Source organism: Spermophilus citellus, assembly GCF_964194105.1.
Source record: "Spermophilus citellus genome assembly, chromosome: 5".
NCBI lineage: Eukaryota > Metazoa > Chordata > Mammalia > Rodentia > Sciuridae > Spermophilus > Spermophilus citellus.
Window position 1 is genome coordinate 68,350,733 of NC_138186.1, and position 17,827 is coordinate 68,368,559.

General features: G+C 39.0%; 1 protein-coding gene across 3 annotated transcripts in view; it reads right to left on the reverse strand.

Annotated features, from left to right (window-relative positions):
* Positions 1-3,776: 3,776 nt before the first annotated feature.
* Positions 3,777-17,827, reverse strand: part of CILK1 (ciliogenesis associated kinase 1) — a 36,940-nt gene continuing 22,889 nt past the window's right edge. For 2 of the 3 annotated variants that reach the window (XM_081295796.1, XM_081295797.1), the window contains 6 exons: positions 13,760-14,080; positions 11,741-11,931; positions 11,375-11,523; positions 8,577-8,705; positions 6,075-6,197; positions 3,777-5,115 (listed from right to left, as the gene is read on the reverse strand). In XM_081295796.1, coding sequence (XP_081151922.1) covers positions 4,961-5,115; positions 6,075-6,197; positions 8,577-8,705; positions 11,375-11,523; positions 11,741-11,931; positions 13,760-14,080 — 1,068 coding nt within the window. In that variant the 3' untranslated portion in view covers positions 3,777-4,960. Of the gene's footprint in view, positions 5,116-6,074; positions 6,198-7,459; positions 7,521-8,576; positions 8,706-11,374; positions 11,524-11,740; positions 11,932-13,759; positions 14,081-17,827 lie in introns of all 3 variants that reach the window. The other variant, XR_014022193.1, reaches the window with a different exon arrangement.

Sequence of the window (17,827 nt, forward strand, 5' to 3'; positions counted from 1 at the left end):
TTCTCACCAGTACGTAAGGCAGTACCATAAGCCCCTATAATTATACAGATGTATAGAGAAATGAAAAATCCTGTTATAATAATTCTGCCATTGTATTTTATTCATGGAAGCCCATGACTTCAAACTATTTTTGGAGACCGTGGAGTTGCTCTGGATCTGAGACAATCTGAGTCTCTACTGGGTTATCTGATGTACTTCTGGCAAGTCTTCTCAGCCTTAATCCTTCACCTGCTCACTCAGTAGCATGTAAAATGGCTTGAACAAAAATTGAGAGATTTAAATTTGTTTGAGGGAAGCTTTATAGGTAAATATACCAGGAAGAGGGAAATTATTGGCTTAAATTCAACCTTAGCTATAACTGCCTGATATCAGACCCATTCTAATAGTAGGTTTTCATCCTGAATGAAAGGATGCCTGAGATCTTGAAAGGTGCCAGACTTTTGAAGGGTCAGGATTGCCAAAAGTTTAGACGAATGCTCATTGAGGTACCATAGTGATCAGCCACGTTCCAATGTGAGGGACACATTTAGGGCTTCATCATTATGTTTGATTGGTAGATTATGTTCCTACAAAATCTCTCAAGGATTCAAAGAATGTTTAGAAAATGAATTTCCTGTAGCATTCTGTATATGAATTATGAATTTCTTTTGAAGGTTTCAGTTATATATAAATTTGCAGTGAAAAGGTGAAAAAAAACAAGCATGATGAAATCAGCAACAAAAATTGCTTTGATAAACTTTTTAAAAAATGTCCCCATTCACCTAACTAGCTAAAGCCTAAAAAAAATCCCTTTGCAGGTAAATGGATAGAGTTGAAGAATATAATGCTAAGTGAAGTTAGCTAATCCCCCCAAAAAACAAATGCTGAATGTTTTCCCTGATTTAAGGATGCTGATTCATAATGGGGGGAGGGCATGGGAGGATGAGATGAACTCTAGATAGGGCAAAGGTGTGGGAGGGGCAGGAAGGGGGAATGTTGGTAGGAAAGACTGTGGAATGAGATGGACATCATTACCCTAGGTACATGTATGAAGACACGAATGGTGTGAATACAACCAGAGATATGAAAAATTGTGCTCTATGTGTAATATGAATTATAATGCATTCCACTGTTATATATAATGAATCAAAATTTTAAAAAATCCTTTAATTGCAAAATAAATATTCATATTGCTACTCCAAGTGTATGCTTCCAATTTCACAGCAGTAACACTATACTAGGATTAAGAAGTTATAAATATCAAAGTTCCTAATGAACTAACTAAAATATGAAAATTAGGAACTACTACAGTTGCATTTTTATTCTTATTTATTTATTTATCGTAGCGCTGAGAATAAAACCCATTGCCTTGCATATGCTAAGTAAGCACTATACCAGCCCCATCCTCAAAGTTTTTTTGATGATGAATATAAGAACAGGAACAAAATACTCAAATCAGTTTTTTGTTAAACTGTAACTTTATTTGGAGCAGGAGAATTTTCCTTACATAAAGTTAACATTATTAAACACCTTAGGACAAACTATTCAAAAAATGACATTTTATTTCAGAAGATCTTGCTTCAGTGGTTTCTGCCCTCCAATCTTCTCATTATTATGAATGTTTGCTTTATAAATAAATATATTCTCAGTTACTCCATTGTAATCAACTCAGGTGACCAAACTGCTGTCTGTATTGAGATAACAGATATATTTATTCAGGTCATTTTAAATTCACATTAGCACAGTGTCTTTAAGAAATCGATAATACAGATTAATGTGATATTTGCCCCCAGTTTGTCTCCTTGATGGTTTCCATGAGAAGGTCCTCACAATAAATTATATAAATGTACAGTACATTTGATTGGAAATTGTAAAAATAATTCTAAAAACTAAGCACATATAGTAAACAAACAAGTTGCTACAGTATGCTTAAAATGATATAAAACAATTAGCATGTCAAACATTTTATTATAAACATATTGCTTTTGGCCATACACCGAGCTGAAGCACACAGTCTGCCTTTCTTTCCTCTCCCTCTTCTACATGGCACAACTGAATGGCTTGATGATGAAAGAAAGTGCTACTTCATATGAAAACCAGGTACACATTAATTTCAACAGTACCTGTATTTGCACTTAAAAATGAAACAATGATTTTGTTTGACTCACGTTGCCTTGATTGTATTCAATTTCATATAATTTCAGAAGATGACACAGTGTCACTTGGATCTATGTGGTCCTTTAGGCAAGCAATGTGTCCAAAAGAATTGTTTCAAGCTCAATTTTCTGCCTATGTAAATCCTACCATACTTGAGCTGGGTGAGGGCTTGGTAATGAAAGGAATTTTAATATAAAATGAATAATCATGCCAAAAGTAGAGTAGCTTTTATGGAAATGCAGTTTCTCTGTTGTGCTTGCTGTGCCCCTCAGCACACCACTGTCACCAAACCTTTGGACGTGGAACGAGAGCCACCCTGTACCATATCTGACATCCCGAAAGCTTTCTGACTGTAAATGAGGTATAGTCATTGGATAGGTACATAAGAACTCATCACTCCTGTTGATGTCTTGCTTTCTTTTTATAATTCTATAGCAAATAAAAATATATGCAACAGGTAACATTTTATTTTCACTTAACAAAAAATGGTCCCTATTTCCTTTTATACTATATAGCCTGTATATACAATTTGTCCTTTACCTATTTGGGGGATAGCAAAGAATACTATATGGGATTTTGCTAGCTCTTTAAAGTTTATTTTTTCAGTAATCTAGTTTTCTCAACTGCACATCAGGTTTTTGACTTGCTAAACATGTTTAGCTTCCCAGGGGAAGCTGTTTGCTGGCAAACGAAGGAAAAGATAAAAGGAAGAAAATGAAGTATTCTCTGAAGGTGGACCTTATAAAAGTATTAGGAAAACAATTTTACAATGTGTAATAACCAGGTAACTAGGTTTTTCAATTTAAAATAAAGTACTGACCTTAACACAAGCTAGAATACAGAGAATATGGCATTGACAATCCATTAGTTTTTCTAAGGGGTAGGTATTTACAATTTAAAACCAGCTTTCCAGCAAGCTGGGCAAGGTTTCAGATTAATTTACCTTTTATATATAATACAAAGAGAAAAATAAATATTAACCTCACAGTAAAGGACTCATCTCTGAAACACATTTTCTGTTGCTTTAGATAACAAGTTAATATAATACAGAAATTAATTCACCTTCAAGTTGTGCTTGCATATACATTTTTTGAAGCTTTGCCGCCAGCTTGTTAACAGGAAAATATTATCTGTCAAATTCACATCCATTATGTGCTTCTCTCATGGCCTTCAACATCATAGTGCTTGGTCAAGTAGTTTCTGAGTCAGATTCTCCAAAGCATAAATTACTCCCTGATTTTAGGTTAGAGCCCTTTGGAAGTCATGATAATGTGTTCAGGCTGCCACATATCACTAATACACCAAGCAGTCATTTGCCAACTTACTAGTTTGAACCATATGAAAGTATCTACATTCACTTAACCTACCAATCATTTTAACCTACCAATTAGATCACTTCATATGGTTCAGCTTGCTGTATCCTAGAACCTGGAACCAAAAGAGTACTTTGAGCCCTGGGAGAATGTGAAACGATAATGCTGTTGAGGTCACTATCACATTCACTGGTGATGACTGTCCCTCTTGCCTCCGAGGTAACTGTGAGGGGAGGCAGAAGTGCTTACACGATACAGAGATGGATGGGAGTGGATCTTCTGTCTTTTTCTGTCTCCAAACTAGCTTTGTCATTTGCAAAACTGCTGTAAACATTCCTCTCAATGGAATAGCCTCTGTCCAACAAATAGAGTTCTCACTCTTGAAAGAAACTACACAGGTTAGGAGTTCAAATGTGGCACACTATGGACACTAACATTACGATAACCGTGGTTTCCTAGGTCAGTGGGACCCCTGCTCTATATCTTTTTTCTTCCCCAAATTGTCCTGAGAATTTGGCTAGGATAGATTATTTATGAGCTGCTCCTAACCATGTCTAGAGAACTGAGCTGAATGCAAGATTCCATCTCAGTTATTACAATAAAAATTTTTCTGTTGCTTTGAAACTTGGTATTTTTGATCATGCATCTTGGCAAGGGCATATAAGTTAAATTGACTGTGCTGTGTGAATCCCTTTATGTTGAAAACCATTTGACCCCAAAAGCTGCCCTTTTATATATCTACAATTTATGTATGTGTGTATACATATATACAATTTGATTTCAAAAATGGAAGAAAATAGAATGTAACGGCTTAGTATGATTCATTTGGATATCTGCAATCACATTTAAGGGTGTTGTAAAAATTTCCAAAAAAATTTATGTAGAGTTCTTTGTTCTGGGGAACAAAAATAAAACAAAATGAATTATAACCGTGGTATGAAAAAAAATCAAACCGATGACAGGATATTAAGAAAAGCAGAGGATCACTTTCCTAAGGTCAGTCCAAGAAAGCCTGAAGCACCTAACAAGCCATATTTAAATGTAATCACTTCACAATACTCGAACGTATGGAGTAGATAACCCTTAAGTCATAGCCTTAAAATTGCACCCCTATTGCAATACTGCGTCAATAGTATTACATTTTTCAAAATCTGTATAAAATATTACCTGGAACCCCAAAGGAAAAACACTTAATCTTTAAAAAGGTCATTACAAAGTTGAACTGTATAAAATGCTAAAACATAACCCATATGTACAAAATGCTGTTGTTTAAGAAAATAATGGGACCCAGTTTTAGAATAAAATAATTTTATACAAAAAAGGTACTGCATTCAAATCAATGTTAAAAAAAAAACTTTAAAAAAGAATATTGAAATGTCTTAGTTCAGAAGAATAACCATAAAGTGTTGGTTTGCCTTTGTATCATCAACATGTCTCTTGTTGGGTGGAACACAGTCAGTCAAGGGAAAGTGTCCTGCTCTCCCTGACCAAGGGCCTGGTTGCTGAGACAGTCATCGCCGAGATGGGTACTTGGAAGCCCAGTCTGTCCGGCCATGCACTGGTTGGGCGGCTGGAGGCCGTGGGATCAACCCCGGATTGCTTCTAGGCTGGGTGTGGAAAAAAGGTCGCCCAGGATGAGGTCTCATAGCCTTCAGGGAAGAATAACCTGCAATGGAAGAGAAAGGCTGGTCTCATGATAAGAGACACAAACAATCAAAGCACAGATAAATGTCTCACAGTAACAAAAATGTCAGAAAATGAGAAATTCAAAAAGAGCATTTGTCTTTTTCTCTAGTCTTCCCTTTCTCAGTTTAGTAGAGTTGTCAAGACAAAAGTACAGATGTTAATCTTGACTCCTTTCTTTTTCTCAGATCCCACTTACCACTTTTACCAAACCAACTATTGATACAATGGCCTAAACTAGCATCATTTCCTGCCTGGATAACTAGAAAAGACTCCTGTTCCCAACCCTCCTCTTACTTATTCAAATGACAACCAGAAGCCTGAGCAAGACTGTGAAGATGGTGGTCAGATGTTACTCTGCTCAAAAGCCTCAGGTGGCTCCCTTGTCCTTCAGTCAGTGAAAACATGCTTACAGAGAGTGAGTGGCTTGCCCCAGGGCCTCATACCCTTGGGCCTCTCAGTCACCCTTGTCCTCCTCTTGCTACTTTTTCACTCATGCTCCTCTTGCACTCTGACCTCCTTGCTAGTCCTTGAGTTTACCAGGCACGTTCTGCTTCAAAGCCTGTGCACTCAAGAATTCCATGTCTGCAACAGTCTTACCCATTTTGCATGCTTGTTCATGCTTCCTTCAGATCTTTACTCAATAACTCCTTTGCAGCAAGCTCTTCTTTGGCTCCTTTGCCTAAAACTGCAATCTGCACCCCACACTCCCACCTCCACCATTCCTACACTTCCTGCCTGTTTTATTTTTTCCTTAGTACTTATGAGCATCTGACTTACTACATGTTGTACTTATTCAACTCACTCATTGTCTGCAAGTTCTCCCAGGGCCAGGAGTTCTAGCACATTCTAGCTCATTTCAGGGTTACAACAGAACTAGCACAAAGCAATTGTTCAGTTAATTATTGAATCAATTTATGAATAATTCGGAGTAGAACCTACCTGGGGAAGGATCTGGAATAGATGCTAGGTGTACCCTCTGCATAGCAGAACCGATTTCTTTTTTCAGGAAGGAAGGGATATAATTTCCAGTCAGTCCACTAGAACTTGTAGAGCTGGAACCAACTAATTTACAAAAGCAAAAGTTTGTTACTACAAAGGCATATTCACATGACACCAATAGAGTTCAAGGACAGCTGTGCAGAACAATAAAGAATTAAAATTTTACTTTTAGGGGTTAAAAAAAAAAAGCATGATGAAAACAGTGAATTTGGAGTTGAGCATTCCACCATGCCACACTGTCAGGAAGGTAAGGAGGGGCAAAGACAGTGCTGCTCCCATAGCTGGCAACCAAGCTGGCGGTTGCTTGTTAAATGAAAAAGGATTATTTGAAGCCAGGCACACACCTATAATCCCAGATACTTGGGAGGCTGAGGCAGGGGGATAGAAAGTTTGAAGCCAGCATGAGTAACTTAGTGAGACTCTGTCTCAGAATAAAAAATAAAAAGGACTGGGGATGTAGTTAAGTGGTAAGTGGGTTGAATCCCCAGTATCAGAAAAAGAAAAAAGAAAGAGAAATGATATGTAACATATTCCTTTGTTTTTTTCTAAAAGTAAGCTTAGCCTGTTCTGAAATTTGCTTTTCCTACTCATATAGTATCTTTCCATGTCAGTATATAAATTCAAAATTATAGCTTAACATAACTAAGTTAACCATTTGCTTCCTGAGCAACACAAAGATTATCTTAATTATTTAGGTATTATAAATAATTAAACACTAAATACTCTTATTGATAATCAGGAAATTACTCCTTAATAAAAATATGTACTACATTTGTCGTTGATGTCATTTCCATGTAAATGTGTTAAGGGCAGGGACTGTGTGCTTCTCATTTTTGTGTTCCAGTAGGTTAATGATATAACTTGTATATAGCAGTAATCAATTACTATTGGGTGGGTGAATATCTATAATGCTTATTATTAGGGCTTAAAGGTACACAAAGAATGATAAAAAATGTTATTCCTGGCCATTACATAAACAGAAGTTCCATCCCTGGGGAGGAGTTAATAAGTGGTGCAGTTGCTCTGTCTGTATAACATGGAAGGCTCTCAGCCATTGCCTAGGGCAGAGTGGGAAAATGGCCTGGAATGCATGTGTGAGAAACTATGCTGTCAGCTGGAGCACATTTTGCGGTTCTGGTGAATAAGAAAGATATGAAGAAAACCAAGAAGAGAATTTGAAGAAATAACAAAAGGGGGAAAAAGTAGAATCAACACACAAAAAAAGATGATGAACCCCATCATAAACAAGACATGCAAGTTTAAACCACAGTAAGATACCATTTCACATTCATCAGATTTAGCACAAATTTTAGATTTGACAGTACCAAGTAGCATCAAGGATGAAGTGCAACTCCATTACCCTGCTGGAGAGCAATTTGGCAATATCTGTAAAGCCAAAGATAAGTATACCTTTTAACCTAAAGAGTTTATTCCAGCAGAGAAACCCTTGCATACGTGCACAAAATAGGATACAATACTGTTCATTTCAGCACTCCTTCTAATAGTAAAAACCGTAAACAACTTACATGTTTGTCAAGAAGAGAAAGAATAAATAATGATCTAGTATAATAAGTTATAGTATTATACAGTCATATAATCTACAATGATATACACATATATGTACATATATAATTGCTACACACACATTTATTAAAATGACTGAAGTGGTGATCCAGGATTGTGTTCATTTAAACTTGAAAACATGTGAAACATGAATCTCATGCTTTTTTTTTTTTAATGTACAGGAATAATAAACACCTAAATCTGGCTGGTGTGAGGCAGTCTGAATGGAGGAGGGAAAGACCTAGCCACTGGGCTTCATGTATATGCAAAATTTGACTTCTTTAACCAGGTGGTGGGTACATGGGTATTGATATATTATCTTCTACTTTTTTGTGTGTGCTCCTTACAAATAAAGGAACCCTAACGGGTAAAAGTGGGGAAAGTGAACTCCAGATGTTTACTTAGCCATACTGCAGGGGAAACAGCACATGGCAGGGGAAACACAACATGGCAAACAGGTCTACTGAGAATGGGGTCAGTCAAATTTGAAAGACTCATTTAACAGAAAAAAAATGGGGACGGCTTTCCAAACAGTCCACCTTCCAACCAGCAGGGATGCTGATGTCCTAGGCCTAAGGCTGGGTCATCAACAAAGTACCACTGGGAACAAGGAAAATGGCCCCATGCTCAACATCTACCTCAGAAGGCCGCTGCCCACAGTACACCAGACCTTACTCCCTAGCTATCCTCGAGGGCAGACCCTCATGGGGCTGGCTGAGCCCCGTGGTATGCTGCCAAGAAAGGGAGAAGAGGGAAGGGTTGGAAAAAAGGTCCACGTCCCTATACAAAAGAGGCCTTGTCCCATCTCTCTCTATACCCACTTAGCCACATATGGAGAATCTGCTTTTTATCATTTAGGGGTTAGGAACCAGTACTCACCTGAATTTATTTTGCTGATTACTGATACTGTCCCTGAAGACTTTCCAGACAAACCAGAACTGGACCAAGGGTTAGATGGAATCAACTCTTTGCCTGGATTTGGGAGCATGCCATTTCTTATATTTATTCCTAATAGAGAAGAAATGGTTTTTATAAAGCAAAATACAACAGACAAATGAATAAAGTAACTATAATACATTTATACTATGGAATATTATTCATCCCTAAAAAAGAATGAGATTTTACCATTTGCCACAACATAGATGAGCCTGGAGGACATTATGCTAAATGCAATAAGCCAGAAAGAAAAATAATGCATGATCTCACTTATATGTGGGATCTACCAAAAAAAATATGCAGAGACCACACATAGTGGTTCCCAGGGGTGGTAGCTTCCAGGGGTGGAATAAGGAGAAAAAATAGGGAGATGATGTAGGTCATATACAGCAGATATGTAGATGAACAAGTCTAAAGATTTAACGTGCAACACGAGGACCATAGGTAATAAAATTGTACAGCACACGGGATTTGTACTAATGAGTAGAATCTAGCTTTTCTTGCCACTAGGGGAAAAAAGCTAATGACATGAGATGCTGGGTATTAATTTGCCACTTCTTACTAGATACATGTTATCCGTAATATCATGTCACATGCCTTATTTATACACAAGGCAGTTTATTTAAAATGCAAAATACACATTTAATCTTGTACTGGACATCACAAATGAAACTGAACCCAACTGATCAAAAACTACCTATGGTGCAAAAATCAAAGCAAAATCTGACTGATGATATCATCTAACAGAGGGCAAAGGAGGTTAGTATGTGTCTGATTTTTGGGTAGCCTGAGAAAGATCTCTTGTCCCTTGTCTTGACCTTCTGGCACTGTCCTGGCTTCAGTGGTCTTGGGCAGTCTAATCTTCCCCCTTTCCAGACAACTTCATTTTTGTCACCTGTCCAGGTTCTCTTCCTTCCTCTTCCCCACCCCCACACCTCAGCTCTGCAACCTTCTGCTCTCCTCTTTCTTTGTCCTCTGAGGTTTCATCTTCTTACCTGCCCTGGACCATTCTCACTGTCACATGCTAATGATGTTGGTTTGCACCACCAACTCTCACAAACTCTGGTCCCTCACATCCAAAGCCTCCCAAAACAAGCTGACTTGACTTTGACCTTGATCAATTTGATCTCAAGACTCATTCCTCTCCCTCTAAGTTTAGAGGTGGTCCCACTTATGTCAGACACTGCAACTATTTTAAAACTGAAAGTCTAAATACCTCTTTTATCCTTCTCCTGCTGCCCCACAACCAAAAATAAACAACTCTCCAATTCACTCCTTGATCTTTTTGCCTGTGGTTACTGCGGTTCCCTCATGCCTGGACCCCTCTACACCCATCAACTGATCTCTTCTCCCAGGTCATCCTGGGAACTATCAGGCCAGTCCTCTAGAATACAATGTCAATACCTATGAAGTCTGATAGTATTTGCCCTTTTCTTAATCCAACAGTGAAAACTTGAATGTACAGGGGAACCTAATGTACCCACCCCATCTCTTCCCCAATGACTGTACCTCCAGCTCAGGCTACCACTTCCCTTGTCTAGATAACAGCTGTGGCTTGCAGGCCCTCACCCACTCAGTGCACAGATGTATAAAAACCCAATTCACTCTTCCAGTTAACACCCTTCAAGCTTTCCCATTGCTGATGAAATGAACCCAAATTTCTTCCAAGGCCCCCCAAAATGTCTCACACTCTACACTACATGGCCTCCTCTCTTGCCATGCTCTGGCACACTGGCCTCTGCTATTTCTCTCACATCAAGGCCTTGTGCTGCTATTTCTGCTGCCCCACATTTTCTTGCATTTTCTTTCTGTATATTTAGTTCTTTCTCCTTCTTTGGGGGCCCAGCTAAGAGCCACTTGCCGGAGAGGCCTTTCCTGACCACTTTATTACTATCTGATTATTGCTTGTCTCTGCACCAAAGTCTCTCTTCTCCACTAGGATCCAAGCTGCACATGCCTGAGGGCTTTGTCTGCAGGCTGCTGTGTGAAGCCACTGTGGAGACTCTGATGAGAAGGAGCTCCATGGGGTTGTGCATCCTAGGGGCCCTGCTTGGCTGTTTTGTTCATGGTAATATTCCCAGTGCTTAGCATACAGTAGATGTTCAATACACAGTAACTAATTTAATGATTTGTTAGTTTAGAACATGAAGAATCTAGAGAGAGGTTCAGGTACCCACCAAACCTAAGCCCTCTGCCAAAGGGTGTTACTAAGCTCCTCTCACAGCTTCCTGACTGGCAATTTCTCCTAAACTTGACCTGATAGAAAGCTTCAGATGTGTTTCTTAGTTCTTGGCAATTCCTTCCTCCTCTGAGGCTGGACCTAGTTTCCTATATTTCTTCCAAATATTTCCAAATTTCTTACCTCAGGTAAGATTTTTACCTATACAAGGTAAAAATTTGAGAACCAGGACTCAGCAAATATTTCTATGATTTTACTACCAATTCTGGCAGAGGTCAGTGTGCCCAGGGCATAGCAAAAAATGAGGCTATAGTTGGTACCATGAGGCATCTTTTGACCTGGTAAAAAAAATTGGATTTCAGTTTTCATGAGCAATGGGAAGCTGTTGAAGGGTTTTAAATAGAGAAGTAACAAGATATTATTATCTATATTCGTGTACTGAGTTGGTACAAGAACCGATTTGGAAGAACTTGCCTCCCAAAACAGAATCTTTCTGAATATGTGATTCCAAGGACAAGATTTCTTGTCACTGATCAAAGTAAAGGAAAGTCACTTATGTTACCAGGCAAGTATCGAGAGTGCTTCAAGTAGTGCTGTTTGGCTGCAGATCTCAGAGTTGGTGTGTCTCGCCTCTGATGAGAAGTCTGGATGGGGGCACTATTTCCTGTACCCACAGGCTCAGAGGGCTTCAGGTCCAAAACACTCTCAAATCTGAATTAAAAAAAAAAAACAAAACATGGTTTAAATCATAGAGATAATGTGTGTGTGTGTGTGTGAGAGAGAGAGAGAGAGAGGGAGAGAGGGAGGGAGGGAGTGGGGGAGAGAGAGAGAGAGAGAGAGAAAGAGAGAGAATGAACATCATCTGACAGGTACAGAGAATCACAAATCCCAGATTCATTCTGTTCACAGGTATAAGCAGCACACTTGCCTGCAAAGAGCATCATCACTCTGTCTTTTCTTGTTTTTCAGGTCAATCCTGGTGAAGGATGGACTGAAATCCAAGTCGTCCAACTCAGCCCAGTCATCAGAATCCTTTGTTGACCTGGATATGAGACCCCATCTTCTCCTACTCTTTGGCTTGATCTCACCATTTTTGTGTTCCAAGCCAGCCAGGATTTTCTGTGCATACAAGGATGGGGGAGGAAAAAAGCAATACTGGCATTAATGGCGTTCAACCAGGAATAATTCCTACTGTGAACTTCTTTTGTAATGAAAAGCAGGATCCTGAGGCACAGCATTCTTCAATATTCACTGCTTATTTGAAAGGACACTTGTGGAATATACATTCCCAGACCTCCTGTCTCTCACCTACTCTGACAGATTTCATTGGCTGCCAGCCATTGAGTGCACTAAGCTATGTAACACAAGGTTTTAAAAAAGGAATCTTAGAATTCTTCTTACACACTTGGAAGATGGCTGGATTCTCATTTGGGCCTCATCCCTGAGAGTTACTATGATTTCTGCTGTTACCATAGAGACGTAAGAGATTATAGCTAAGGTGTCAGCCATCCTGCTCTTTTATAGAAAATAGTGCCAACAATGCCTGCTTTGCCTTCTAAGTAGATCTGGACACTATTTTTGACTACAAAATAGCTACCACAACAAATTTCCAAATAAGCACCACTACCAAATCATGGGCTAGGGTAAAGTGAGCAACATACCAACCCTGCCACCTCTGGCAGCATCCACATTTTGCTGGTTGGGAGCCCACACCCAATGACTACTAGTTGACAGAAAGGTACCTCTTTTGCATGAAAGTTTTAGACTCTTCAGATAGTATTACAAAGCTAATGATAAGTACAATCCCTTGTCAGGTTATCATTCTACTGAATCTAACACTCATTGTTTCCTTTTGAAAACCAGCCCAAGAAAAGAAAGATCTGGGGGCTGGGGTTGTGGCTCAGTGGTAGAGAGCTCGCCTAGCATGTGTGAGGTCCTGGGTTCGATCCTTAGCACCACATAAAAATAAGTAATTAAATAAAGGTGTTGTGTCCATCTACAACTAAAAATATTAAAAAAAAAAAAAGAAAAGAAAGATCTGGGCTCAATTAATAGCTCAGCATTAACAGTATCCATTTATACCATTAATACAAATAGCAACCAGGAGATATCTTATGTTTTTGTTTTTTTTTTTTTGGTATTGGGGATTAAACCCATGGGCACTTTGTCACTGAGCTACATCCTCAATCCTTTTTATTTTTTATTTTGAGACAGGGTCTCATTAAGTTGCTTAGGCTGGCCTTGAACTTGTGATCCTACTGCTTCAGCCTCCTGAGTTGCTGAGATTGCAGGCATGCACCACTGTGGCTCGCTGTGATTTTTGAAACATCTTTACAAGCTTCATGACCTTTGATCCTCATGAACCACACTGCCTGGAGGGCAAGATATGTGTTATGATCTTCTTTTTATAGGTGAGAAAATAGGGATTAATAATAACAATGACTACTAAAACTTACTGAGTTCTAACTATGTGCCAGGTGCTATTCTAAATTCTTCTCAAGTATTAACTTATTTAGTCCTTACAACAATTATATCAAAAGAGGCTATTATTATTTGTATTTTACAGATGAGGTGATGAAGAGTGGAAAAGCTGGGTAACTTGCTCAGGGTCACTGAGATATTAAATACCAGGGCCAAGATTTGAAACTCTAGTGATCTGGCTGCAGAATCCAGTTCTCAGCCATTACCTCAGCTGATTCCAGGAATGGCACCACTATCAAGAGGCAGAGCCTGAACTTGAATTTAGACCTTGAACCAAAGGTCTCTTCAAAATTCCTATTTAGACCTTGAACCAAATTCTCTTCACAAGTGCTACTGCAAAGATAAATGAATTATATTTGGGCCTTATGTAGTAAAAAAGAAAATACTTCACATAATATGTAAGTCAGAAGAGAAATAAGGAGGAAAAAGGAGACACAAAGCTCCCCAGCAAACTCTTGCAGCTTACCGACTGAGGATTCTTGCTATGGAGGGATGGGAAGAGCAGCGGGCTCGGCTTGTCCTCCTGAAGATGACTTGGGTGGTCTGTCCTGGAGGCTTCTGCTTTGTAGGGGTAGATGAGATGCTGAGGGGGCTGGCCAGCTTGATGCTGTCGGGAAGAAATTCTGGTATGTGGCTTGGTTGGAGGCTGGGCTGGAGGGACTGGTTTGATGAGAGGAGGTGGGCCTTTCTTTTCCAGGACATCTTTCTGTGACTTTCCTGAATCCTGAAGGCTTTGTGTGGTGCTGCCTAGTGGATGTCCAACCTGAAAGTAAGGATATCGAAGTGCCTGGAATGACAAATGAGGTATTAGGAAAAAAATCTAGCCAGGAGGGTAAACACCATCTTAATCACTGGGCAATACACATGTGATCAGTTTACTCAGGTTTCCAGCTCAAACCAATTCTAAGAGCATCCTGAATTAGTAAAACGTCTTATGACTTTCTTTATCTAAGATACTATAAAATTTATGTACTATTTGCAACACTTAAAATTATTTGGAGAAAGTAGCCAATTATACTGATACATTATTTATTTATATTTATGTGGTGTTGAGGATTGAACCCAGTGCCTCATACATGCAAGGCAAGCGCTCTGCCACTGAGCCACAATCCTGGCCCTACGCTGTTATTTTTGAAGAGCATCCTGGTTCAACGTAGATCCTGATTTTACAACTTACTTTCTATGTGTGTTAAATATGGTATGTTATGCTTCTAAACCCATTTTTTTCATTCTTCAGAAAGAGAAAAAATAACTTAAAACAGAAAGAGCCAAATATAATGATCCTGGAGGACTCTGAAAAATCAAGTTCAAAATAAGCAGGTACATCTGCTTTTCTCTCAGGAGTGCCAATAGTATAACACATGACATAGTTAAACCTTCCCCAGCAAGACAAGGTTTAGTTGCCAGTTACTCTGGATTATCAAGTTTTCAGGATAGCCAAGGGATAAATCTTGAATTTCTGGGGCTTATAAATCTTTTTGAAAAATGACCTGTATTCCCTTCTTTGGTTGTCTAGATGTTGTTGAAAACAACAGTATTTCTTCATCACTCTGGGACATAGTTATAAACATCAGGAATAATCATACATAAATGTAGATACAGAGGAAAATAATATGGGTACCCTTATAGAGGTCTTGAATTCTGGCTTTTAACTTGGAAAGTCTTCTCTGTAGTGCTAGGCATTCAAACAAGTCTGGATTGGTCCGAGATATTTTTAGCTTTTCTGACACTATTCTTAAGAGCACACATTCCTCTCTTGATTCCCTGTTATAGAATCTTTTTCTTTCCATCTCTTGCATCATTTAAAATAATGGCTCAGCTGGGCATGGTGGCACATGCCTATAAGTCCAGTGGCTCAGGAAGCTGAGGCAAGAGGATCACAAGTTCAAAGCCACCCATAGCAACTTAGTGAGGCTCTAAGCAACTTCTTGAAAGCCTGTCTCAAAATTAAAAGTAAAAAGGACTAGAGATGTGGCTCAGTAATAAAGTACCCCTGGGTTCAATCCCTGGGGTGTGTGTGTGTGTGTGTGTGTGTGTGTGTGTATGTGTATATATGTGTGTGTGTGTATGTATGTATGTACGTATGTATATATATATATATATATATATTTAAAAAGTGGTTCATCAGCGATCTTCCTTTCTGCCCTAAAGCTGTTTGTGAATGTCACCACAAGAGGGACATTTCAGAAAGCTTTCCAACTCTCTTGAGTGAGTCAGAGTCCTGGGGCACCAGATTATAGCAATTTCTTGAGTCCTTGGGAAAGTGTTTTTCTACACTCCTTCATTTTTCTCACAACTATCATCTCTCCAACTACCACCAATTCTAACATCACATTATCATTTTCTTTATATATCCCCACCAGACCATCTCTGATTAGAATTGTTCACTTATGAAGCAGGAGGCATCACAATACCAACCTTAAATTGTACTACAGAGCTATAGTAACAAAAACAGCATGGTATTGGCACAAAAACAGACTTGAAGACCAATGGAACAGAACAGAAGACACAGAGACAAACCCACATAAACATAGTTATCTCTAACTAGACAGAGGCGCATTAACATACATTGAAGAAAACATAGACTCTTCAACAAATGGTGATAGGAAAACTGGAAATCCATATGTAGCAGAATGAAATTGAAACCCTGTCTCTCACCCTGCATAAAACTCAACTCAAAGTAGCTCAAGGACCTAGCATTACCAGAGACCCTGAGCCTACTAGAAGAAAATGTGGGCCTAACTCTCTATCACATCAGCTTAGGAACCAACTTTTTCAATAAGATTCCTTTATAAAGTGTAAGAAGTAAAATCAAGAATCAATAAGTGGGATCATATCAAACTAAAAAGCTTCTTCACAGCAAAGGAAATGATCAAGAATGTGAGAGACAGTCCACAGAATTGGAGAAAATCTTTGTTTCCTGCACCTCAGGTAGAACATTAATCTCCAGGATAAAACAACACCCAAAACCCAAATAACCTAATCAATAAATGGGCAAAGAAAACTGAAAACAACACCCCAAATCCAAATAACCTAATCAATAAATGGGCAAAGAAACTGGACAGACATTTCACAGAAGAAGAAATACGAATGGTCAACAAATATAGGAAAATATGTTCAACATCTCTAGGGATTAGAGAAATGTAAATTAAAACTACACTGAAGAGTTCATCTCACTTGAGTCAGAATGGCAATTATTAAGTAACAATAAATGTTGGTGAGGAAGTGGAGACAAAGGTACACTCATACATTGCTGGTGGGACTGCAACTTGGTGCAACCACTCTGAAAAGCAGTATGGAGATTTCTCAGAAAACCAGGACTAGAACCACCATTTGACCCAGTAGCCCACTCCTCGGTATATACCCAAAGGACTTAAAATCAGCCACATCAATGTTTGTCACAGCTCAATTCACAGTACCTAAGCTATAGAACCAACCTAAGTGCCCTTCAACAGATGAATGGATAAATAAACTGTGGTACACATACACAACGGAGTATTACTTAGCCCTAAAGAAGAATGAAATCATGGTAAATGGATGAAACTGGAGACTATCATGTGAAGTGAAATAAGCCAGTCCCCCCAAAACCAAATGCCGAATGTTCTCTGATATGTGGATGCTAACACAGACTAAAGTCATGAAGGGAGAGGAGAACAGAAATTCAATGGAGTAGTCAAAGGAAGGGAGGGAGCATGGGATTAGGAAAGACAGTAAAATAAATCCGACATAACTTTCCTATGTTCATATATGAATACATGACCAGTAAAATTCTATATCATGCATAACCACAAGAATGGGAAGTTGCTGGGCACAGTGGTACATGCCTGTAATTCCTGTGGCTTGGGAGGCTGATACAGGAGGATAGTGAGTTCAAAGCCAGACTCAGCAAAAGTGAGGCGCTAAGAAACTCAGTGAGACCCTGTCTCTAAATATAATACACAATAGGGTTAGGGGTGTGGTTCAGTGGTCAAGTGCCCGAGTTCAATCCCTGGTCCAAAATGGAAAGTTATCCTCCACATATGCATAGTATGTCAAAATATACCCTACTGTCATGTATATTGAAAAATAACAAATAAAAAAAAAAGAATCTGTTATTCATTCGATTCTCTGAGCAGCGTTAATTGTCATGAGACCAGTTGAGAAAAGGTCAGGTACAACTAAGTCAACAGGAGGCTTGCAGTAGGCAGGTGAGGGGTCAGAGCTCACAGCATCACATCTCTTTTGGCTGCTCTTCATAATTTAATTCACAGTGGCTTAGGGGAGGGTGGGTGAGAAGCCAGGAGGCATGAAGTCATTCAGAGACCTGCCATCTGCACGACAGGACTGCAGCTGGCCGCACTCTTCATACTAGTTACTGGATGAGCAATCAGGGCAAATCACTTAAACTTTCTGAGATTCAGTTTTCTCACTTATGGAGGTGAAAATAAAAATGCCTATCTCATGGAGTCCTCATCAGGTTAAAATCACATAAAACATATTCAGGAGTTTGTAAACCATAAGGTGCTACAAAATAGGAATTATAGATATTCAGCCT